Source organism: Pelobates fuscus, chromosome 2 (genome assembly GCF_036172605.1).
Source record: "Pelobates fuscus isolate aPelFus1 chromosome 2, aPelFus1.pri, whole genome shotgun sequence".
NCBI classification, from domain to species: domain Eukaryota; kingdom Metazoa; phylum Chordata; class Amphibia; order Anura; family Pelobatidae; genus Pelobates; species Pelobates fuscus.
The window spans coordinates 121345758-121373282 of NC_086318.1; the positions used below are offsets into that span (position 1 = coordinate 121345758).

Consider the following 27525-nt stretch of genomic DNA (forward strand, 5'->3'; position numbering starts at 1 on the left):
TTCTTCAGTACCACAAAACACGTATTCTTCCTGTTAACTAACTTATGTTAATCCTCATTAATCCCCCTCTTATTGTATTTACACCTCCATCAACACTGTTATGCAGTCCCAGTAACCTGGTCGTTACTCTTCATGCTTAGACGTGTGCACATGAACCCGATATATACCTGAGATCCTCCTAATTAGCGCACAGACGTGCACACAGCATACCATTGACCTAATGTGTTATAAATATATAAAAGTGCGAATGCTCGTGCCACTATTTAACTCAAGTGAACCTATAAAAGACGCTGTTGTGGCGAATGTGACAACCTGTACCACCTGCACAAATAATCTTACTGCTGTTTTTTCTGTATTTTCTTTCATATTTTTAATTCTGTTATATTTTTTTAAACTCTGTAGGGTCTGTTGACTAGTCAGATTAAAAATTTATTCCTACTCAGAAGTAGCACACAGACAATGATACCACATAAGCCTGAATGAGTCTTTAGGTCACTGCTACTATATTCGTTAAATTCTCCCTCCTGTTCTGCGATAACTATCCTGCAACTTCATGCAAACCTGTGTCTAAAACCGGCCCAACTAAAAGACCACTGCTAAATGAAGATATTTTACTGCACTGAGTGCTCATAATCTTGCCTGTAAGCCACGTGCATTCAAGGGGTTCTACTTTGACTATACAGCTCCCGTTACAAATAAGCATGATCTGTGCTGCCCACAACCTAGTTCTCCTGTTGAGCAATATAGAAGTACTCCGAGATAAGCAACAACAATATACAAAACATGGTTTGGAACTAGCTACTCTCACTAGTATTACATTATGCCTGCTATTAACCTGTTGTAACGTAAAGAATGTTTAACTAAGCATGTATACACTTTTATTAGCCATAGCATGCATGAATGAAGAGCGCCTAGACAAAACGCACTGTCTAAACTGTATTATATATAAAAAGAGGTTGATAATCATAGGAGACTTTGACAATATGTTACGACGACCCTAACCTGTACAACTCTTGAAAGTCTCCCTCTCTTTTTTCTGTACCCCTATAATCACATGCCTCAATAAAATAAAGAATTGAAAAAAAAAAAAAAAAAAGCTTTAACCTCCACAATTATTCTGAAAAACATACACTACTCCAAATAGGTATCTCAAGCATAAGTGGTCTTTTTAATCCATTCATCAATATCAATATCTTTCTTAGTTTTATCCAATTGCTTTATTAAAGGACCACTATAGTGCCAGGAAAACAAACTCGTTTTCCTGGCACTATAGTGCCCTGAGGGTGCACCCACCCTCAGGGCCCTCCTCCCGCCTGGCTGAAGGGAGAGGAAGAGGTTAATCCCTTACCTTTTTTCCAGCACCGGGCTCCCTCGGCGCTGGGGAGTCTCCTCCCTCTTCTGCCGTCATCGGCTGAATGCCCATGCGCGTGCATTCAGCCAGTCCACAGGAAAGCATTCTCAATGCTTTCCTATGGACGCTGACGTCTTCTCACTGTGAAAATCACAGTGAGAAGCGCGGAAGCGCCTCTAGCGGCTGTCAATGAGACAGCCACTAGAGGCTGGATTAACCCATAGGTAAACAGAAGGCAGGGTTAATCCTAGGTGGACCTGGCACCCAGACCACTTCATTAAGCTGAAGTGGTCTGGGTGCCTATAGTGGTCCTTTAAACCTCTTTCCATTTTTAACTGGAATAATAATTGCTCTTTAATTAGAAACCAATTAGGCATTATATCTTGTTTCCAATATTTGGTTACCAGAATTTTTGCTGCTACTAATATATGAATAAGGAACATTTTCAAACTTATTTTTGAATCTTACAACACATACATGTCTACCGTTTCTTATAAGTACCTATTCTTCCCTTCTTCTGATAGGCCTATTATTAAGTACTTATGAGCACATAAAAAAGATGACTAGGTGTTTACAGCCAAATACATCTTCAGTAGGTTGATATTATTCACAATCTTGATTATATTTGCTTATTTCTGCTGCCTTTTTCAGCTTATTTGACTGGAGATGATTATCAGTGATTGTTATATTCTATTACCTTGAAATTTGTTTTAACAACTTTACTGAGGCACGTGTTTGACACAGACAGCCCTTCACTGCACATCCAGACAATGTATTGATTTTCTGCCTGGTGAGTTATTTAGAGCCACTATCTAATTCATGGGTAGAGCAGGTTAATTGTGGGTTTCTACTGACTTTATATTGCCTACTGATATTTCCCTTTACAGCAAAGTGTCAAGGACAACCAACTTCCTTCCAGCAATTTAATGTTTTTTTTTTTTATCTTTCATATCCTTCTCCTATAATATTGCTTTATTAACCTACTGCATATATGGATATTCACAGATGCAGATAATCACCTAATAATGAAATTTTAATTAAATAATAGAATAAAATCAGTTGTAACCTACTCAAAGGGCAGTTCATCTTTATCTTCTGTAAGATGGTTGTCAAAGTGTAATGATAGCGGAGGATCTGAACCTTCCGTTTGAATGTCTCTAGATCCAATCAGTTTCTCCTCTGGATTTTCTAATACATTGTTAGGTACATGTAGAGGCACGTAATTCTCCAAACTCCAATGATCCTCCTAAACAACAATAGGCAAGCATTATATATAGGCCATGTTTTGCGTGATTGGGTAGAAAGAAGCACAGAACTGTTGGCAGTACATGAAGTATATGGATCACCAATAAACTCGTTTTGTTTTTCAGTTTTATAATGAAATGTTAACAATGTCTAAAGTCAGAGCTGCAGTGATAACATGATATAGGTAATGTGATCATCAATATAGAATAGACACAAACAACTGTCATTCAAATGCTGAACCATGTATAGCATTAAAGACCAAATTCAGGTGGCAGAGATTAGTTTAACTTCCAAGTAATATAAGGCACTAGGCTGGCGTATAGTAGGCTTTCAAATTACGTTTGTGTTAATGACACTGTCATGGTCTAATACATACATATTAGGCCTCTTGGCTTTGATATGGACGCCCTATACAGTGAGCAGTTTGTCTGCTCTACTAAATGTGAGTAACCATTTATTATTTCATTCTCCTGGCATTTTTTTACACAGTGAGCACTATTGTTGTCTCTTTTAACTTTCTTTTATGGTCTAAATATTGACAAAACATCTACCTAACAACATATGATCACGAATCCCTAAATGGGGATTGTAAATGGGGTAAATGGGGGTTATAAGCTCTTATAAGCTCTTAAAAACGGGAGTAGGACTATATTAGACTTTTTATACTGACATTATCTATCTCTGGGATATATTGCACGATTAGCTTTTCCTTTTGTTTTTACATACGGATGAATACCCTGATCTGACACTGTTTTAGAAGAATAATTCCGGACATATTTGAGGCTATATCTTCTGGCACGTTTTATTGGGAATTTTATTGGACTTCTTATTATTAGTTTTTATATTGGATTTTTTTATATATTGGATTTTTATATATATTTGTAACTATACTTTGTCTATACTGTTTTGGTGCAAAATTATCTCGTCTTTTATTTAGACTGCCATATTAGTAACAAGAAATCAGACCAGTTTCAAAACAGAACGTCCACATCAAAGTGAATCCATCTTTACCTGTCCAAATATTCCAATGGTAGTTCCATAGACATCGCTGACACATATACTGCAGTCTGCAGACGCGGAGATTATCAGCAGATATTTGGTGTGTGTGCAGGTTTCCAGATGTGTAATACAGTCACTATGAGGCTGGAATGATGCCACCAAGTGAGGAGGCTCAGTAATCATCGTTTCAACATGATCAATGCAGTACTCCTATTGCAGATAAAAATCACATGGCACATTTTAATGACATCGACCGCAGTCATTTCCTTTATTCAGTCATTAACATAGGTGAAAAGTAGAATGATACTTTGTATTATGCTACGTTTTGACTGGGATGGAAAATTATAATTTTTAATAAATATTTTATATTTACGAAATACTCAAAAGTGACAATGTTGCTGTATTGTTACGTAAAACAGAAAAATATCTACAAGCTTTAAATTTTCATTTCTAACGCCCTTACATCCATCATAGTTACATGGTTACATAGCTAAAAGAGACTTGCGTCCATCAAGTTCAGCCTTCCTCACACATGTTTTTGCTGGTGATCCAAAATCACCGTCAATACAGATGTTTAAACAGTATTGATTCTTGATATTTCAAGATCATTTATAAATGTGTTATATCATAGTTTACATATCATTTAATGACGTAACACAAATAATCACATTAATATCTATCAAATCAAAATGCTATAGTAAGACATTATGCGTATTTAGGCGTGCTCACTAATGCCCACAGGCAATATTAAAGAAATTCAATTTATATACAACATGGTTGATCATCGATACATTTATTTGTGAGACACCAACCTACCCTGAGTTCACGCATGTTTTCCCCTTGAAATGATTGCTCTACACATTTTAATATGAGTGCTGCCTTGTTTTCACTCACCTGTATATCCCATACTTTAACCCAGCCACAGTGATCCCCTGTAAAGATGTATTGATTTGATTTATCCACGGCCATAATGATGAAGCTAGCTCCTTCGTGAGCTACAAATTCTGCAATTAAACTGCCTTTATATATATTCCAAAATCGAACACACCCAGATCCTCCACATGAAATCAGGTTGGCGCCACCTATAATATAAGTTTTTAAAATATGTAAAACTAAACATGGCGGGTGTTCAATAATATTTATTATATTATACGTTACATCATTCTTTAGAGTTCATTCACTAAATTGAAAAGACCTGACATAGCTGAGTTTGAATAATTGTCTATTTGTCTATGTTCTATATACATTGTGTCTATTCTAAATTATTTCTGTTTTATTTTGTAAAACGCCTTTGTTTCTTTAACTCACTGTGAAATAGTTTTCTAATTATGCATAATGTGGGATACAGATGTTTTAAAATCTACCAGGGTTTACATAGTTTGTAAGACATGTGCTGTAGTTGCTGTGATAATACTCCAGCAAGCACTTCTCATGCATTGCTATGGCAATATATGACTGGAGTAACAGATGTTCCTCCATTTGGGATGTGGTGAGAATGAAGGTGTCATAGCAGTGACCTTCTGGAGGAGAACCATGTTCAGGGTAGTGTTCAAATAAGGCAAATTGCATTGGAAGGAGGGCAGGATACAGAAAGGGGGTAGGTGGTACACTACATGCTAGAGAGGAGATTTTTAAATCAACCCTCCAGCATCAACACAACTACATTTCAAACACAAGTGCATTTGATAAGTTTTAGCCATATTCACTGTGTTTGTACCTGTCACGTATTCGTCCGCACATAAAAATTTGGTTAATGGCATTTACTGTCCTGACAGGAAAAGTTGTGCCGAGCAACATTACCGTCCTGACAGGAAAAGTTGTGCCAAGCAGCAATCATGCACATGGAAACCTGGTAATTACTTTTGGGGTCAAAGGCCGGTCATGGCCAATCAAATCCACAGGAGGTTTTACCTAAACAGCAATCATGCTCACCTGGTAATTGCTTTTGGGGCCAAAGGCCGGTTACAGCCAATCAGATCCAGAGGAGGAGTATTTAAACCCAACTCTCCTCTTGCTCATGGCCCTGTTGTGGTTTCATGCCTATGGTTATCTGAGAGTGCATTCTTGATCTTGATTTTCTGGTATTTGACTTTGGCTTTGTTTTGACTTGATATCTAGTATCCTTGACTTTTGGCTTTCCCCCATCTTTGTGTCTGATTCTGTGTCCCTGACCTCGGCTAGTATTTTGACTATTCTTGGGTACGTTAAGTCCGGCCATTCTAAGGTCCGGTTATCCTTAGTCCTAGGTGTGACACAGTACTGCGTGCTGGATCAATTTGTAATCCTGACAGTACCCACATTCACATCTCTCATTTTAAGTTAAGAGGAAAGTGATTGGCTGTGTGTCAGAGTCATGCCAGCAGCTCGGCTCACAATGGCCTCTCATTGGCTGAGCACTTTCAAAATGGAAGAGGATGTTTTTAAATAGAATGTACAGCTGAAGAGGCAGATTTATGCTGCTGCAACATACAAAACTTGTTTGCCTGTTTAACTTAAGTTGTGTTGGTGCCTGGAGTGTGCTTGAAATGTTCCTTCATATAAATTTATGATTAAAAAAATAATAATTTATGTTATTATAATTAATGTTCTCCTATCCTCTTGATTCCTCATTCTTTCTCAGCATACCTAACCCTGTTCTCCTACTCCCTTGTGAATTCGGTTTTATAAACTTAAGAAAAGGACCTCCAAGGTGGTATTCTCTGAGATATTACCTGTGCCATGTGCTACAGTGGAAAGGCAGCGGGAGATTAGAGAGGTTAATGCGTGGCTGAAGTCTTGGTGCAGGAAGGAGGGTTTTGGGTTTTTAGAGCACTGGGCCGACTTTGCGATTGGGTACAACCTTTATAGTAATGATGGATTGCACCTAAACGGGAGAGGGTCTGCAGTGCTGGGGGATAGGATGGCTAGAAGGTTGGAGGAGATTTTAAACTAGTAGTAGGGGGGAGGGTCATAGCAATCTACAAAATGGAGATAGGACAGAAAGGAAATGGGCTTTAGCACAGTATAAGGAGGGTGGAGACGGGGGAGGGGCAAGCTCAGAACAGAGAAGCTATGTAATGTTGATAATTCACAAAATATACAAGTGACGCATGATATTAAATGTATGCTTACTAATGCAAGGAGCCTAAATAACAAAATGGGGGAACTAGAGGCATTAGCATACACTAAACAATATGATATAATAGGCATAACTGAAACATGGTGGGATGAGACACATGACTGGGCAGTTAACTTAAATGGGTACATGTTATTTAGGAAGGATAGGAAAAACAAGAAGGGTGGTGGGGTATGTTTGTATGTCAACCATGATTTAAAGCCAAATCTTAAGCAAATGGAATGTGATGAGGAAAATGTGGAAGCTTTAAGGGTAAATATCTGCTTGGGGGAAAAGAAGGGAAACCAACTATTGGTTGGGATATGTTATAAACCACCTAATGTTAATATTGACGAGGAACAACAGCTGTTTGAGCAAATTGAGAAAGCTGCAAATCTGGGTAACACTTTAATTATTGGAGATTTTAATTACCCGGACATAAATTGGGACAGAGGGACTAGTAGCTCAGCAAAGGGAATTAGGTTTTTAAACTTGTTAAATGACACCTTCATGTCACAACTTGAACAAGCACCAACTAGAATGGACGCTTGTCTGGACCTGGTTTTAACAAACAACGTTGATCTTTTGACCAACATTCAAGTAGGTGAGCACTTGGGAAATAGTGAACACAATATAGTGTCCTTTGAAATAAACTCAAAAAAACAAAAGCGCATGGGGTATAATAAAACATATAATTTTAAAAAGGCCAATTTCAATAAGTTAAGGGAATCTTTACAATATATTGACTGGCATAAACTCTTTAGTGAAAAGAACACTGAGGATAAATGGATCATCTTCCAACAAATATTAGAAATGTACATTTCTCAGTATGTACCATTGGGAAATAAATATAAAAGAAACAAATTAAAACCAATGTGGCTTAGTAGAGAAGTAAAACAAGAGATTAAAAGGGCATTTAAAGCATTTAAACCGGACAAATCAGATGCATCTTATAAAAGATATAAGGAAGCAAATAATATGTGCAAAAATGCAATTAGACTTGCTAAACTTCAAAATGAAAAAATGATAGCTAAAGAGAGCAAAACCAACCCCAAAGCATTGTTAAGTACATAAATTCTAAAAAAAAAAAAAAATAAAAGTGTAGGTACACTATAAACTGAAACGGGGGTGTTAGTTAATGAAGACCAGGAAAAGGCAGGAATTTTAAATAACTATTTCTCCTCCGTATATATTAAGGAAGAACCCATGGCAACAGATGTGCAAATGATTGCTACTAAAAACTTGCAGAATAATTGTAATTGGTTAACTCAAGACAAGGTGCTGCAGCAACTAAAGAAAGTTAATATAAACAAAGCTCCAGGGTATCCATCCACGTGTACTTAAGGAACTAAGTGTAGAAATAAGTGAACCTTTATTTTTAATCTTTCAAGATTATTTTCTTTCAGGAAGTGTTCCGGAGGATTGGAGGAAGGCAGATGAGGTTCCTATATTCAAAAATGGTTCAAAATCCTTGCCTGGAAATTATAGACCTGTGAGCTTAACTTCTGTGGCTGGTAAAATATTTGAAAGGTTATTAAGGGATAATATTCAAGAATTCCTTGAGAAGAACATGGTTATCAGCAAAAATCAGCACGGTTTTATGAAGCACAGGTCATGTCAAACTAACTTGATTGCGTTCTACAAAGAAGTAAGCAGAAGTATAGATCAGGGTGTTGCAGTGGATGTGATCTATTTGGATTTTACAAAGGCATTTGATACAGTTCCACACAATAGATTAGTGTTCAAACTCAAGGAAATCGGTCTAGATTAAAATGCTTGTTCTTGGGTAGAACATTGGCTTAAAAACAGAGTACAAAGAGTTGTCGTTAATGGTAAATTTTCAAGCTGGACAGAGGTGGCAAGTCGTGTCCCTCAGGGGTCTGTTCTGGGACCCCTTCTATTTAACATGTTTATATATTATCTTGAAGACAGCATTGAAAGTCATGTTTCAGTGTTTGCAGATGACACAAAACTTTGTAAAATAATACAATGTGAGCAAGATATTACTTTGCTGCAGAGGGATTTAGATAGTCTGGGGGACTGGGCACTCAAATGGCAGACGAAATTTAATGTTGAAAAATGCAAAGTTATGCACTTCGGCGTAAAGAATACACAAGCAACGTATACCCTTAATGGAAGCGAATTAGGGATAACAACACACGAAAAGGACTTGGGAATTGTTACAGACAACAAACTATAGGAAAAACAGATTATGCAGACCACATAACTTTTGCCACTTGAGGAGGTCTGCTCAAGCAGACTTCTCTGTACTGGAGACTTTGTTGCCATTGAGAATATTACTTTGTATTACAAACTTAGCAACTCGAAGGTACAACTAAAATCTGTATATATATCCTTCTCTACTACTGCTATACTATATATGGATATGCCGTGGGCATTCTAAGCATCACGATATCCATAATATCTTTTTACTTTTTCCTTGTATATACAGAGTTTACTTTGGGTCCTAGGTGGAACTCGTATAGCATACTTATGTACTCCTTAATCGGCTTTATCCTAAAATAATGGAGGCATATTTATGCACACACATTTGGACTCATATATAGAAGTATCCACTCTGGTAACCCAAACTAAGTGGCAAGTTTGCATTTTTTCTTCCTCCCTCCAATTTATGAGTCAGCATATCTAGCAAGGACCATTTTGAGCCCGACACATTAAAGCTCAGTTCCTTGGATATACGATATGTATATATAGACTTTAAGATGAATATCATTTGGAAGAATTAGATTTACCCTATCTATTCTTTAGCTACTATTATATTTTTGATTTAAAGGGGACTTTATCATTATTTTTTTCTCCACATCATTACTATTTTTGATTACTTGACGATTTCCAGACACTTTGCAGCCCATATACCTGCTTCTTGCAAGTTATGTGGTCTGCATAATCTGTTTTTCCTATATACGATTTGGGGTTAAGCCCCCTGAGATTTCTGGAGTCTCTAATAGGTACTAAACAAGTTTATGGACACCGGTAGAGCCGATATTGTCAGGCACTACATGGTAGAAGTTTACTTGTTACATGCATGTTTCGTTTCTTTAAATAGGTTTCAATACCAGAGTACCTTATAGTTGAGTCATGGCAAGTTTTTTATTTGATAAATCAAGCAGAGATGGGTGGTGCACCAATTCGGACCAGGTATTCTCAGATCAGGATTTAAACATTAACCAGAATGGGGACATACAGACATCATTTAAACGACTTACGAATCTTTTCCAAACAAAAAACAAAACGGAATGGGAGATCGTATCATTAGAAAACTACCTTAAAAAAGAACTTATACCAAGAGGGTTAAGAGTACAAAATATCCCAGCTAGCCATATAGATGAAGACGAGTTCACTAAAGAGTGGGAAGAAGCAGCAGGGACCTACTCCAAGAGATTCATGGAAATTCTATGTAAATATGAGTCCAAAAGATTAGAAAAAGTAAATAAAGAGGTGGAGGAACAGATTGATCAGATTAATTTTCAACCGCTCGAAAGTAAACTTAAGATCATTCTGGAAAAATATCAACAGAACATCAAAATACGCAAACATTCGAAATATATTAGAGACAGCGGGGACTTTAAATCTGGGAATGTGTATAGAAAGAGCAAGCGAATGAGGAAAAGTTTCTCTGAGACAATCTCCACATCAGAGTACGAAACTAGTGGATCTGAATCCGATAACACAAAAGGAGACAATACAGAAAGTAACAATAGAAGTATTCTAAAAAGAGGGGTCACTTTTTTAGGACACCCAAGCATGGAGAACAACCTAGCTCCCCAGACACGGAGCCGCTCCAGACCTCCCCACACATTCCGAAGGAGAAAGTACTAGACCCTAACCAGATCATTAACCTCTCAAATTACCAACTCTCTACATCAGAGACTCAGGTACTTTTACGTGGATTGTCTTTTGTCCCAGTACCCGAGTTTGACAAATTCAGCTGGACCAAAGACATACACCTCTTTGCCAGAAAGTTAGCGCTACATAAATTCCACCGTATTAAAGATGAAAAGAGAGCGAAAAACTTGGGGCTACAATCATCTGACATTGAATTGCTAGATACACTGGTGGAACTTTTATCAAACAACGAAATACAAACAAATCTACAAGCACCATTTACACAACTCAAAAAAAGGAGTACTTTTACACCATACCTGGCAGAGTTCAAATATATCGATTTATTCGTAGAGTTAACATGTAAGGAAATTGAAAATCTTGATAAAAGAGAATTTGAGGTCTCTCCATATAGCAACATCACCCCACAAGAACGCAAATCATTAAAACATCTACAGAGCATGGAAGAAATTATTCTTAAACCCTCTGATAAGGGTGGAAACCTGGTCATTCTCGATAAACAGGAATACGTGTCGATGGCACAAAGGACACTCCAAGACGTAGACACATATGAATTATTGAGTGGTAATCCCACAAAGAAGTACCTGGTCGACTTAAAGACTATTCTGGATGAAGCAATGTCCCTGTCACTCATTTCTAAAGACGAATATCTCTTTATGTACATTAAAAACCCAGTGGTCGCAACTTTCTACTCATTACCAAAGATACACAAACAACAAACTACAATGAGTGGAAGACCGATTGTCTCCGGCAATTCTAATCTAACACAAAATGTTAGTCTATACATTGATCAAATCATAAGGAAGACCGTGATGGATTTACCATCTTACCTAAGAGACACCAAGCACACTCTCAAGACGTTTGATGGCATCAATCTACCTGAAAGTGCCATCCTGTGTAGCTTAGATGTGGAGGGGCTGTATAGCTCCATTCCACACGATATAGGGCTGACACATCTGAAGGCTCATCTTGACAGCAATATAATTACCTCAGAGAGACATAATCAACTTGTACAAGACCTCATGAGATATGTACTGACGCACAATTATTTTATGTTCCAGGGGAAGTACTACCACCAGGTGAGAGGGACAGCTATGGGGACGGCTTGTGCCCCCTCATATGCTAACCTCCACCTGGGTTGGTGGGAGAAAAATACTGTATTTGGTACACCTCTATTGGAATATACCCAATATGTCATGACATGGAAGCGCTACATCGATGACATATTAATAGTGTGGACTGGCACCACTGACCTCTTCAAGGAATTTGTACATATTTTAAATCAGAACGACATAAATTTGAAGCTGACCTATGAAATGGGCGGCAGGTCCATAAACTTTCTAGACATTAATATCACGATCACTGACCAGGGGAAAGTGACTACTACTCTTTTTAGAAAACCAACCTCCACCAACAACCTTCTTAACTGGGAGAGCTATCATCCACTCCCTCTAAAAAGAGGGATACCGGTAGGACAATACTTACGCCTACGTCGTAATTGCTCCACCATCGAAGACTTCCAAAATAAAGCAAAGATCCTGAGAGGACAGTTCAAAAGGAAAGGCTATCCAAACAGATGCCTGAAAAATGCATATAAAAGAGCACTAATGACAGATAGAGAAACCCTCCTGGTAGAAAAACATGAAAGTGAAAACAAACAGCTGATAAGATGCATAGGTAATTTTGACGCAGGTTGGCATCCAACACTTAAGATTCTTAATAGATTCTGGCCACTCCTTATACAGGACCAACACCTACAGAAAGTCATTACACCATATGCATCAGTCACAGCGAGACGTGGCAGAAATATCAAAGACATACTAGTCCCAAGTCACCTACGATCCCCATCTACCAAACCTACATGGTTGAAATCCTCATTATCTGGGACGTACCAATGCGGTAGATGTAAAGCATGTAACTTTATATTACGTAAGTCTAAGAAGATCTCCGACTCTATGAATACCAATGAGTTTGAGATCAAAACCTTTTTCAACTGTCAAACTACTGGACTAATATATCTACTCACATGTTCATGTAAAAAAATGTACGTTGGCAAGACCATACGTGCATTTAAACAAAGGATACGGGAACACATTACATCAGTAAACCCCAGGAGACTAGTTGATACCCCTATATCAAAACACTTAAAACTCCACCATGGAGGTTCTGCACAAAACATAGTTACATAGTTACATAGTTACATAGTTAGATAGCTGAAAAGAGACTTGCGTCCATCAAGTTCAGCCTTCCTCACACCTGTTTTTTGCTTTTGATCCAAAAGAGAAAAAAAAAAAAAAAAAAAAAAAAAAAAAACCCAGTTTGAAGCACAATTTTGCAACAAGCTAGGACAAAAAATTCCTTATTGACCCCAGAATGGCAGTCAGATTTATCCTTGAATCAAGCAGTTATTACCCTACATTGAAAGATTATATCCTTGAATATTCTGTCTTTGCAAGTATGCATCTAGTAGCTGTTTGAACATCTGTATGGACTCTGATAAAACCACTTCTTCAGGCAGAGAATTCCACATCCTGATTGTTCTTACAGTAAAAAAACCTTTCCTTTGCCTTAGACGAAATCTTCTTTCTTCCAGTCTAAACGCATGGCCTCGTGTCCAAAACATACGTTTTTGTGGAATCGAAAAGGTCACACTTGGACCGAGGGGGGGTGATCTCGATAAAAAACTCTTGCAAAGAGAGAGCATATGGATCTACAAACTGAAAACCCTTTCACCGATGGGTTTGAATGAGGGCTTCTCATTCACACCATTCATCTCTGACTAACAAATATATATAAAAAAATTAAAAAATATATATTTTTACACTATGAAATCTCTAGATATTGCATATAACTCCTTGCAACACATGACTCAACTATTTTAATACATACAAGTAGTCTTAAAACATATGCTTTATGTTATTTGACCCATATATTTAGGTCTCATTGTATCCCCTTTTGTTTTTCTTTTTGTTTTTATAGTCTGCTCTCCTATAAAGTATCCAATTACCCTAACATTATGTGAGGTGGTATATATATATAGTTACCAACCTTCATGTACAGCTGTTGGAATATACATAGTTATGACAAGTATTCTTGTCAAGCATAATTTTTTCCATTGACAACATGAAGTTGGTTTGTTACACATATATGTATACTCATTTCGATATTCATAACGTATTAAACTAAATTTGGAATTACTATATACATGAATACATTTGTACTGCCTATTTGTATACATAGATTAATTTACATTTCGGCAATGCCGACTATGCGGCAGAAGACAGCCCCGACCGGGCTCCGATTACGGAGAAAAGTGGGAGGAGCCTATTTCAGGCTACATACCTTGCATACCACACCCCTATCCGCACTCTTTGAAATGATAGGGCAGTCACTTTCGCGCCAAGAAATAGCCAAGCCCCACACTGAGAGAGGACGTCTATTGGATAGCGGAATACATACACAGGGTATATATTTGATACCCGGAGCAGCGGCTCATTTGCCTCTGACGAAGGTGCTTGCTACAGCACTGAAACGCGCGTCAGGCGTTTTGTCTGTCTTATTTATAGACAGCACACTTTTTTTCACTAATTCACAGTATGACACTATAATTATGGCACTTATGTTTATTTATGTATGTTATTGATAGATAGGAGCAAACTTTTGCCACTTGAGGAGGTCTGATCAAGCAGACTTCTCTGTACTGGAGACTTTGTTGCCATTGAGAATATTACTTTGTATTACAAACTTAGCAACTCGAAGGTACAACTAAAATCTGTATATATATCCTTCTCTACTACTGCTATACTATATATGGATATGCCGTGGGCATTCTAAGCATCACGATATCCATAATATCTTTTTACTTTTTCCTTGTATATACAGAGTTTACTTTGGGTCCTAGGTGGAACTCGTATAGCATACTTATGTACTCCTTAATCGGCTTTATCCTAAAATAATGGAGGCATATTTATGCACACACATTTGGACTCATATATAGAAGTATCCACTCTGGTAACCCAAACTAAGTGGCAAGTTTGCATTTTTTCTTCCTCCCTCCAATTTATGAGTCAGTATATCTAGCAAGGACCATTTTGAGCCCGACACATTAAAGCTCAGTTCCTTGGATATACAATATGTATATATAGACTTTAAGATGAATATCATTTGGAAGAATTAGATTTACCCTATCTATTCTTTAGCTACTATTATATTTTTTATTTAAAGGGGACTTTATCATTATTTTTTTCTCCACATCATTACTATTTTTGATTACTTGACGATTTCCAGACACTTTGCAGCCCATATACCTGCTTCTTGCAAGTTATGTGGTCTGCATAATCTGTTTTTCCTATATACGATTTGGGGTTAAGCCCCCTGAGATTTCTGGAGTCTCTAATAGGTACTAAACAAGTTTATGGACACCGGTTGAGACGATATTGTCAGGCACTACATGGTAGAAGTTTACTTGTTACATGCATGTTTCGAGACAACAAACTATGCAACAATGTGCAATGTCAATCAGGAGTGGCCAAGGCCAGTAAGGTATTGTCATGCATGAAAAAGGGCATTCATTCTCGGGACGAGAATATCATTTTGCCTCTTTATAAATCACTGGTAAGACCACATATTGAATATGCTGTGCAATTTTGGACACCTGTTCTAAAGAAGGATATTATGGCACTAGAAAAAGTGGTGGGCTACAAAATTAATAAAAGGAATGGAACAGATCAGCTATGAAGAACGGTTAACAAATTTAAACCTATTTAGTTTAGAAAAACGTCACCTGAGAGGGGCCAATACAAACCATTGTGTGGAAATCTATTCACAAACCGGACTTTACATAGGACACGAGGCCATGCGTTTAGACTGGAAGAAAGAAGATTTCGTCTAAGGCAAAGGAAAGGTTTTTTTTACTGTAAGAACAATCAGGATGTGAAATTCTCTGCCTGAAGAAGTGGTTTTATCAGAGTCCATACAGATGTTCAAACAGCTACTAGATGCATACTTGCAAAAACAGAATATTCAAGGATATAATCTTTCAATGTAGGGTAATAACTGCTTGATCCAAGGATAAATCTGACTGCCATTCTGGGGTCAAGGAGGAATTTTTTTCCTAGCTTGTTGCTTAATTGTGCTTCAAACTGTTTTTTTTTTTTTTTTGCCTTCTTTTGGATCAACAGCAAAAAACAAATGTGAGGAAGGCTGAACTTAATGGACACAAGTCTCTTTTCAGCTATGTAACTATGTAACTATGTAACAAACGATTGTTCTCTTGTTTTTTCTTTTAATAATAAAAAATAAATTACAAAACAAAATCTACAATGGAAACGCTTTCAGAAGTACTTTTAACATATCTTCATGCAAATATTAAGACTTTTTCAAAGCAAATTAGCTAAAAGCAAAAACGATTTCTTAATTTTTGTTTTTAAATTACTTTCTTTATCATCAGACTCTGCATGTGAATGGATTTTGTTTAAACATGTGGATTTTCCTGCAAATTAAAACTCGCTATAATACATTTGTGTCACATTGATATTGCACTGTCACAGTTAATTAACTAATGAGACAATATTCTATTATAGGGCAAGCCTAAAATTAAATTCAAAGGCACTAGTGTAATACAAAGAAAATTCATAATCACCCAAAAATTAAGCAACACCCCATGGTCTGCCATGATCCTTTGGCCGAGGCTGGACCGGAAGGGCCATCTGGGGGACCTCAAGAGACTGGTTGATCCCAACACTATACCTAGTTTGGCCTCTGCTGAGGGAAATGAGGTGTGGGGCCTGTCTGGACTGAGCCTGTTGCCCTAGGACTCTGTGACCTGCTTAACTATGAACTCAAGCCCATATAATTTTCAATGCTTGCTTGTCTTTTCCAGGGTGATATTGTTTAGTAATCATATGTTCCTTTTTTGTTTTTATTTTTTTGTAGTGCAGTTAAGGTCCAGTCTCATATTGTTAGAATAGTGTTTTCTTACCTACTCTGGGTATCCACTGGAAATTTCTCCCTGGTTAAAACCACAGGGTTTACACAATGGCTTCTGCAATGATACTCTTCTATTATTCCACTTTATTCCATGTGCATGAATATCGTATGAATATGATTTCGTCCGAAAATTCATTTTTTTTCGTATCCGTTTACTAAAATGTAAACGAAAGCCCTACAAACGAAATATAAACTAAATGAAAGGGCAAATGCCAAATGCATTACCTTTTCATTTTGTTTTGTTTGTTTAAAAGACTCCGTTCTACAGGGGAATAAACACCCACAGCACGGAGAAAATAACACTGCACATATTGACCCCCATACTGATTTATATTATATATGTTTAGGCGACATTCCCCTACTCGCTGCATACCACAAGTAGGGGCATGCAGGAGAATTTAACCTCCCTTTTATTAATATGGAGGTCATAGTGACCCCCATAGGTTTTAATGTGGGGGGGGGGAGCATTGGAATAGCTATTTATTAAAAGGAGGGAGCTGGTAGCACTACATGTTTTCTTTTTTGCACATGCACAGTGCTGTGGATGAAAACAAATTTCATTCGAAAACGAATGGTTTGCCGACGAAATTCGGGATTGACAAATTACATTTTTATTTAGTACAAAATCATTCGTACGAAACGAAAATTTCACTGGTGCACATCTATTCCTCTTCTCCTCATCTTACGTACCCTCACTCCCCTCTGCTCACCTTGTTCTCCTTTATGACTGCCTTCTCCCCCACTTTACTTTAACATACATTTACACCAGCTATTATACTGTTGAGTTGGAAGCTATGCAACCATCATCACAATATATACTGTTTTTTATTTACTAAAATTCCCCAGTCCACTCCCCTTCCGATTCTCTCTTTCTCCATCATCCTCAGAATACAGATCCAGCCAACCTGGCACTCAATGAAGTAGTACCTAAATGTCTGTTCTAGATGTCCATATTATGAGTAATAAATAAATGAGGAAGTGACAGCGAATGTTTATTACTAAGACATCCACACTCACAGAAACATGTAGGATAACAATTCCTTTTATTCACAAAGCTGGTCTTACATGGTGCTGCCCTCTGTATCATCCCAACAACCTCTAAAAGCTAGAGACAGCTCTTATAATATTATCCATATTGATTCCGATAATAATAGTTGGTATACATACTACACTGGCCCGAGGGATCACCGCTATTTGATAAGAATCATGCAATATCTACATCAAAGCAAATTCATGGACATGTAACAAAGCTTTTCCTGCATGTGGCACACATGACCAAATACTAAAATCCTACTGACTATATTATATATATACTCATATATACTTATATTATTATATACTCATGTTTGTATGCAAATTGGACATTTAACCATTAACATAAGAGCACAGTTGAAGAATTTAACAGGAATAGATAATACTTAAACTGCATGTGTGGTAGACAGTATGCCACAATATATTTTAATTAAGTAAACTCTTTCACCTGTTGCAGAGACATGTTTTCTTGCCTCAAGGAAGAACAATCTTGTTACAGTATTATTGCTGTCAGAATCTGTGTTGAGGTTGCTCGCTGAACGTGTGTGTCTCCCAGAAGATGAGGAGGAAATCTGTCTTTTTCCAGCACTTTGCAACTCAGAATCTATAAAAGAAATACATTTTCAAAACACTTTTATAGACTAAAAAACAAAACAAAATAATAACACAGGGGGTGCTGGAATTGACAAAAATGTTGCCAAAAATAGCAAAGTTGAAGAAAAGCAAATTCTATTTAGGCTGAAATCTTGTTAGTTATTTTGACCTAGGTTTTTGCATATTTATTTTAAACTCACCACAATTGTTTTGAAGAAAAAAATTATTTCAGTTTGGCTATTTTGGTAATTTGAAATTCACTTTCAACCCAACGCAAAAATGAAATATATGATTCCAGACTTTTCCATACACATGTGGCAAAAATATACATTATATATCAGACTTATATAAAAAGGGGAGATTTAATGTAATTTGAGGAATTGAAGGATACATACAAAATACTCATTCCTGTGTGCGCAGAGTACATTGTCTAAATGAGAATGTTAGTACTGACCAAAGGGACAGGCAGAAATTAAATTATCCTATGTTGTAACTAGAGACCAGATGTAAGTCGGACACAATAAGTAAACATTTAATTTCCCCTTGTTATAATTGTCTTACTACAAGAAATACTTCCAAACAGAAATGTATGCACCAATGGGAAAAAAAACTATCAATCACAATAGACATAGTAGGCTAGTATAACATTATAAATAGCATCCAAGGGGCAACACTGTTCACAAATGATGTTGAAAATCATGGTAAAAATTGATATTGTTGGTACTCGGTACCATTATGATTTACAGAAATATACACAAGGACATAAAACAAATGTTGGAGAGGCTGTAACAGTGAGGGTACTATGGACCATGTGCGGTGGCCATGCCCAAAGATAAAAACATATTGGGAGACCATAAGGCAATGGATAAATATTCAGGTACCTAGATGAATGAAATGGAACTCTCAATTAGGATTGTCTGAACTAATACCATCAGGCATACTGAAACACAAACTCATATTGGCAACCACAACTTTACCCAGATATTGGATAAGGGGAAATATACTACCCATAAGAAGAATTGTGGTCTTTGATGACCCAAAACAAGTTAAATAACCTAGGAACTAGAAAATATCCTCAAAACTTTGAAAGAGTGCATGGGAAAGACAGGTAGAAAACCTCTAAAGGCTCATTAGGCAAGAGGCAGGAAGGAAATAAAATGATGGTTCGGTCACAATGACAGGTTCAAGACCTTAAGACCACCACTCTTAAGCTACATCTCGATCACACATACTGGACCGACAATACACAGTCAGTGTCTTGAGAGAAAACAACTGTTTTAATGTAATTTTTTACAGTATAGATAGAGTGGACATTACTGCCCGTTTAAATGATTTTTTAAAGATATATTCAATTTTTTTCGTGTTTGTTTATTTTCTATTAATGTTTGTTATGCAATGTAACGTTATAATGGTACCTTGACAAATAAAGCCAAAATGGGAAATAAAGCAGAACAGAGGGCAACACTGTGCAAGTAATGAGGGGACATCTCTTAAATAAGACAAAGAAATGATATAATGAGAAATGTTACATGTAATGAGACCCTTGTGGAAATATGTATTGTATACTTTGAGATGGTTTGTAACTAATGCATTTTTCTTTGTACTGTACGATCTTCCCAATTTAGCACAAAAACCAAATGAAAATACTACGAAAGAAATTCACTTTCAATTCACTTTGATTATTTGACAATTCACACTTTAATAATTATCCCTGTCGGCTAAAAACAGAAAAATAATTGGGAATAGAGAAAACTACCTCACAAAAGGAAAAAAATACATTCTTTTAATATCAGAAATCAGCACTCTTTGCGTTCTATGTTCAATCCCACCTCAATTAATGTGCAAACTTAAAGTTTTACATGTTTTTTTCTTAACAAAATGTCAACACCCACAGTATAAACATGCAAATCATTGCAACAAAAATCCAGACGTTTCCACCCATTCAAAATGTAATCAAATACTGTATAGTTCACAGTGATTAATGTATTACTTGGGTGACCTAAAAAAAGAAAAGAGATGCAGACTGTTTTTCAACCTCCCTACAGAAAGGGGTCCGTTTGGAACAGTTTACATTTTAAAGTTGAAAAGGTATTTCAGTGTAATACAGTGGTCCTCTCTTCTTCTTTTGACTATATTTTAGTTTGACACATTGTGTTTATAATGTAAAAACTTCCTTTCATACTTGAAGTACAAAAATGTATTTACCAATTTATTTTTCATTAGCATCCCATACTAGAGAAAGCTCTGGTGCTATGTTTATCAAAAAGACCAGAAATTAACATGAGATTATGTGGAATGTGTATATCTAAACAAAACAACCATAGAAATGATTATTATTATTATTATTATTTATATAGTATGAACAAATCCCCCAATAGCCTAAAATATGGGCTTTAGAGAGGGGTTACTCACCCCCAAATTAATTGAGGTGGACTGATAACCAAAGTGTAGGTAAAAACAGCCAGATCAGAAAACGTTCCTTTACATTTAGATACTCTTTATCATAAGTGGTCATTAAAAAACGAAAAGTTGGAAGCTTATTTACAAGGAAAGGATCCAGGACAGAAAAAGTGGGTAACCCTGGTAATGAATGTACTAGAAAAATGTCCTAGCTAGGGGGTAGAGGTCATGCTAAAACGTAATGTTTATTATATACAAAGTGGAAATTAAACAAAACTAATTAAACCAAAATATGTAAGAAAGGATAAAAAGGTAGTAGTGATAAGTCGCTCAGTAAATATAGTTAATATATGTCAGTATTGGATGTACGGATAACAATAAGAGTACAAAAACTAAATGGAGGATTTGATGTACCACAGATCTGTGCAATAACATAGAAACATAGAAACATAGAATGTGACGGCAGATTAGAACCTTTCGGCCCATCTAGTCTGCCCAATTTTCTAAATACTTTCATTAGTCCCTGGCCTTATCTTATAGTTAGGATAGCCTTATGCCTATCCCATTATTGCTTAAACTCCTTTACTGTGTAATAATAAGCAGAAAGTAGCAGAAAGGTAATGGAGCAGAAGGAGCCAAGGAGGAGAGAAGACAGTGTCAGAAGAAAGAGAAGACTGTGTCAAATGAAGGAGAAGAAAAGGAGTTTGGAGCAGGAAGGACAAGTGAAGTGAACCCTTCACTTTATTCTAGACACCACATCATAAGGCTTTGGTACCTGGGCCTGGCAGGGAAACTTTGGACCTTCTCATCTCCCCAGGTAAAAAAAAAAAAATACCAGTGTTAATGTGTTCACTTTTATTTACTGAGTGTCAGGAAGCACAGAGTGCCGCTGGGGAAAGGTGTAGCTGATTGGCTAGAGCGGTCAGCTGGCATTCTAAGCCAATCAGTAGCTCCCCATTCATAAAAAAGTAAAACATTTTTATGAACCGGGAACTAGCAATTGGCTTAGAGCGTCAACTGACCACTCTAGCCAATCTGTAGCACCCATGCCTGACGTTTCAATAGCCGAATACCACTGAGTGACCTTAGATCTGGAGGAAGTCTTTGGGGTTAAACCATTTGAGAGAGGTTTAACCCCTTAAAGGAATGAGAGCACCCAGGGTCCTCCTGGCATCATAGCATTTTCATTTAGATGAAGTTGTTATGGTGACCATAATGTTCCTTTAATTTGCTTAAAGGAACACTATAGTGTCAGGAATACAAACATGTATTCCTGACACCATAGTTGTGAAAACGCTATTCACCCTGGCTTTATGTGATTATGACTATGCTCCTCCCCTTCATGACACTGTCAAAAAGGGACCAAGCATGGATGTCATTACAATTATGCCCCCCCAGGAAAATTTCCTGCGGACGCCTATGCGCTTAACCATAAATTATGGGAAAATGCAAATCCCTTGTGAATTCCCAGCCATTCACAATTTTGAGAAAAACTATGTCTTGTTGTATAATACAGACCAACCAGACTCATTGACTAGCTGAGCTTAAGTTGTAGAACAACTTACTAAAAAGGACATGACCTAATTTACACAACACGCTTATGGACATTTTGTGTTGGCTACTAAATTAAATAGTGTTGTGCTCAGGGTTGCTAATTCAGTAATCATAATGAATAATTTAGGATTTAGCAATAATTGGTTAATTGAAATTACATTGAGTCTATCAATTCCTTATACTGCCAGGCAGCATCTGTAAGCTTTGTTGGATTCAGTGTAGAATAAAAAACCTAATTTCATGGTAAACAGTTGTTCTCTTGGTAAAACTGTTTGATTCATAACAGCTTAAAATAATAATAATAATAATAAAAAATTGTTTTGATCTTCTCACCTGACTTTGATTTGAGAGCTCTTCTAGGATCTGGATGAAGTTTACGAGAAGCATTTTCTGTATTATTATTCCAAATCACTATTTCTCCATCGTAACTTCCTGCATTTTAAAGAGACATCAAAGACACAAATCACAATAAAACATGCTGAGTATCCTCTAGACTAGTTATGTTATACATAAAAGACAAGCAATAGGCATTTTAATACACATCATGGGATCTTTTTGCTTCTTAAGAGTTTTATTTACAATCAATTTGAATTAGCTCTCTAATTGCATTCAACACAAACACAATTACTGGTTGCACATTACATTTTCAACAGTATTCACAAATTTTAAGAAATGTTGTTAAAACTTGAAATATTTGTTGAGGACACAAAAAGGAAAAACTGCAAAATATGAGCTAAAAAATAAAAATATAATTAAAAATAAAATAGTCGCCTAAAAGTGTCATCATGTTTTGGATTACTAGCTCACTTCAAACATCAACTTACCGTAGGCATTTTAGTTTCGAAAATTGGAACATCTTATGTTCCTTCAGCCTATCTCAGAGTAGAGGGTGCGATACTAAGCACAACTTGTAGCTTCCTATGAAGATACTCTCATAATGATAATATGGTGAAATAATATAGAAATACTAATTTCATAAATTCCTGTTTACAAATTCCATGAAGATGAATTAATTACACACAAATTCACTGATACCTGTAACCAGATTTTGTGGGGGTAAAAATGTTGCACACAAGATGTCATCTTGATGCTGCATCCCTCCTTTCCATTCTGAAGGTTGAACTAGGAACTGATTTATTGTGTTCATTCGGAATACCGTAATAAATCTGAGAAAACAATGCAAGGGTAAAAATGTGTTAACACCATTAGAATAGTAATAAGGATTACATCATTTTACCACTTGGATAATCTTGAGATGGAATACCAACAATTGATAACCATTCCTTATCGAAAAAGAACCATCTTTTGACTGGTCCTCCTCCTCTAACTACCGTCCCATATACCTGCTCCCTCTTTCCTCAAACCTTCTGAAAAGACTTGTCTTTATCCATATGTCTCACTTCCTCAATTCCAGCTCTCTCCTTGACCCTCTTCAATCTGGCTTCCGCTCGCTCCACTCTACTGAGACTGCTCTTATCAAAGTTACTAATAACCTAATCGCAGCTAAATCCAAAGGCCACTACTCCATACTAATCCTTCTTGACCTCTCTGCTGCCTTTAAAACCATTGTTTATGCTCTCCTTCTTCAAACTCTTCAATCACTCGGTCTCTGTGACTCTGTCCTCTCGTGGTTTTCCTCTTATCTCTCCCAACGCTCATGTAGTGTCTTCTTTTCTAATGATACCTCCTCCCCTCGTCATGTCTCAGTTAGAGTCCCCCAAGGCTCTGTCCTTGGTCCCCTTCTATTTTCTCTTTATACTGCCTCTCTTGGCAAACTTATTACCTCATTTGGATTCCACTACCACCTGTACGCTGATAACACTCAGATATATCTCTCCTTCCCCGAACTCTCCCCTGCCGTCCGGCAACGTGTAACTGCTTGCCTTTCTTCTATCTCTGACTGGATGTCGTCCCGCTTTCTGAAACCCAACCTCTCTAAAACTGAGCTCCTTGTCTTTCCTCCTCCTAATACTGATCCTCCTCTTTCACTCATCCTTCAAGTTAGTGGTATCCACATAAGTCCATCCTTGCAAGCGCGCTGTCTTGACGTCATACTTGATTCTGGCCTCACCTTTGAGCCTCACATCCAGTTTGTTGCCAAATCCTGTAGATTCCATCTTAAAAACATAGCCCCCATCTGCCTCTTTCTTACGCAAGATGCTACCAAGGAGCTTGTCCATGCTCTAGTAAATTTCCACATGGATTATTGTAATTCTCTCCTAATTGGGCTTCCCAAAAGCCATGTTGCCTCACTGCAGTCTGTAATGAATGCTGCCGTTAGACTGATTTCCCTCTCTAGTAGGTCCTCTCACACCTCACCCCTCTGTCAGTGCTTTCAATGGCTTCCTGTATCCTATAGGAGTCAATTCAAAATGCTAACCTATACCTATAAAGATTTTATAAATTCAAACTGCTATATCCAACCACCATTCTACAGTAGGTACCAATGAAATCACTGAATTTGCAAGTGCATAATCACAGCAGAGATTTTTATTTTCCAAACTGTGATATTCCAGATCATCTTTTGCAGCTTGGTTGACAATTCACTTTCATTTTTTATTTAAAATATATAGATAAAATTGAATGCGTACATCAAGGGAAACCTACACTAAGCTATTTTTTAGAAGTCACCAGCAAATAAGAAACAACTCCTTGACCCAGAGGAAAATGACAGGTTTTAGTTTATGTTTGTTTTTAATACTACTGTTATTGCAGTGTTATACGTATATGATACATATTCAAATGTACACACCTCTCCCATCCAACAACAAGTATGGTTCTCTTCAAAATCAGTATCTGTGAAATTTCAGCTGCCAGGCCTCTTCCAGCATTTAGTTTATGGTGACAATGACCATTGAAATCCCAAATCTGAAACAAAACAGAGTTGTGTGGCTTTAGCATATAATACAAATACTCTTTTTTTTTTTTTTTTTTTTTTTAACATCAAGCTTATTGTTTATAAAGGAATGTTACAGTTTGGCTTACTGTTAAAGTTTTCCAATAAAACACATGCACATGTATCAATTAAACATTATTTTAAAATGTAACAGGTTTCCCTTCACAACGACTTTCCCTCTGTTATCCTTTAGCTGTTTGTCACACTTAACCTCTGTATTCTACTAAACATCCTATGTTCTTTCTTCTTATCTCATGATACATACTCTGTCTTCTTGTCTCATCCATTCTCTGTTTTTACTATTTATTCTTCTGTTTGCACTTGTGTGGGAAAAACCCAGTTTCAAATACTGTACAACATTTTGTGTAGTAAGCTTAATCTGTATCTATGCCATTATAAGCTATTTCTGTTTGCCTTTCAAATGAACATGTTATTTTTCTTCTTCCTAATGAGCTACTGCTTACTGAAAGGCAACCTGTATATATATTTTGTTTCGTACCATGCTAAACATCTTACAAAAAAAGGTTGTTTTAAAACATTTCTGTGACAATAAAAAAGAAGACTAATACAGAAGTTGGTCTAAAATGTTTGATACAGAAACACAAATCCAAACAGCATATATAAAAAAAAAAAAAAACAGTTCATGTGGCAAGGCAGATAGTGTCAGGATCGTATCCTGGCAACTATGTTTTATTTTCATTATTTATGTGCCTTTAAAAGAAGTTCCAGCTCTCCACCACTAGTGGCCTCCCTAGCCACTAGTCACCTCAGTCCTCACCTGCCTAGGACTAATTACAGATCCTACAAAAGGCCACACCCGAGAATACCAGTGGCCTTTACATTGAAGTTAATTTTCTTACTGAGAAACTTCATATCCTGGCTCCTGTAAACCTGCTTCAAACTTACCTTCCAACCTGCTCGATTCCAACCTGCTCCAGATTTACCTTCAAACCTGCTCCTAACAATAACCTGCTTCACCCTTACCTATACTTCAAACCAGCCTGTCTCTGTAACCAGCCTGCCTTTGATACCAACTTGCCTTTGTTACAACCCTACCTGGAAATTACAGACATTCTTTATTATTTGCAAGTATCCTGTTTTGTGGCATATTACCTACATTCTGTTTTGCCTCATAATTTCATAATATGTCTAAAATCACTAATAAAGTACCTGATGTCAACCCTGGCATAAGTCTCCTATCTGACCTACACAATATCATGATGGATAGCCAAGTTTTGAGTCCTTAAAAAAGACGCAGAAAATTAGCAAATATCAAGTCCATTATTAACAGGTGAGCTGCTAATGCCACGTTGTAGGTAACAGGGACCCATCTGGGTATTGTATGATGTTTAATGGTTCTTTATTTGTTTAAGCAGAGAATATGCACGTATCCTGGGGCTTAGCTGCGTCATAGTAGAGACTGGGCTGATTTACATCAATGGATTTAAGTTTGTTCTGTATGGAGTCCAGAGAGAGAAGTAGAATGTTTGCTGATGTATTCATAAGCAAACAGATGCACAAATATAACTTATAAGGATGTATATGTGGATATAACCTAAAAAGCGGGAAAAGACAAGAGGCCTTATCTACCAAAGCTCCATAAATGGGATTGCACGCTGTTTCGTTTATTATTTTAAGAGACATGAGATAAAAGCTGTGTGGTATTCTAAGTAATAATTCACTAACCTCTTTGTCACCCATTTTAGTTTTGTGTGAAGTAACAAAGAAAATCAATAAGAGCTTTGCAGCATTTACCTAATTGAGGGATTTTACTGCTCACGTCAAGCAGTGGTGATCAGAAAAGAGAACAAATAGGAACAGGTGCTGTCAAAGCAAAAATAGACCCAAATCAAGCCATGTGAACCAAGAGTACATTTAGGATAAGCTTGCCGTAAGTCTTTCGGCTAAGATATATATATATATCAAAACAAGGGAATGAGCAGGTGCTTCGTGACACATTTATGACCAAAATGGAGCAATACATTACTCTTTAGTTTACTGTTAACCCATTGTGGGGAAGGTGAATAGTAAGTGACACTAACTAGGAATCAATTCCGAGTAATACCCAGACTGTTCTTGACTTCAGTTAGAAGGGCTCCATTTTGAGGCTAATTCAAGTCAATTCAGAGGTGGTCTTCCTAATTTGATAGGTTGTTAAATTGACAGTTAGTCAATAAAGTTTGAATTGCCAGGGATGAACTAAAAACATAGCTGACTTGTATTCCAATTTTGGCTATTTAGGCCTAACAGTTGGCATGCACTTTGAATTCTCACTAAGCGACTCACTAAAGGGCTGATAATGAAAAAATACCACCAATACCATTGGTTGTAAATCTCCCTGACAGCTATTTCCTCTGACCCATCTATTTTTAGTAATTTCACTTTTTTTGTTGCCCTTGCATCCATTCACACAGAGCCCATTCTAACACGTAACAGTTACCCAAGTAAGATAGCCTCTTCTTTGAAATGAACAGAACTTCTGGAGGAGGTTTTTTTCTAAGTGGCTCA

General features: G+C 36.9%; 1 protein-coding gene across 1 annotated transcript in view; it reads right to left on the reverse strand.

Moving 5' to 3' along the window:
* WDR49 (WD repeat domain 49) overlaps nt 1–27525 on the reverse strand; it is a 110434-nt gene that overhangs the window by 21808 nt on the left and 61101 nt on the right. Inside the window, exons 9-15 of the mRNA XM_063441688.1 lie at nt 24874–24989; nt 23157–23287; nt 22455–22553; nt 18022–18177; nt 4490–4677; nt 3608–3805; nt 2422–2597 (exon numbers count right to left, since the gene is read on the reverse strand). Of these exons, the coding sequence (XP_063297758.1) occupies nt 2422–2597; nt 3608–3805; nt 4490–4677; nt 18022–18177; nt 22455–22553; nt 23157–23287; nt 24874–24989 (1064 nt within the window). The remainder of the gene's footprint in view (nt 1–2421; nt 2598–3607; nt 3806–4489; nt 4678–18021; nt 18178–22454; nt 22554–23156; nt 23288–24873; nt 24990–27525) is intronic.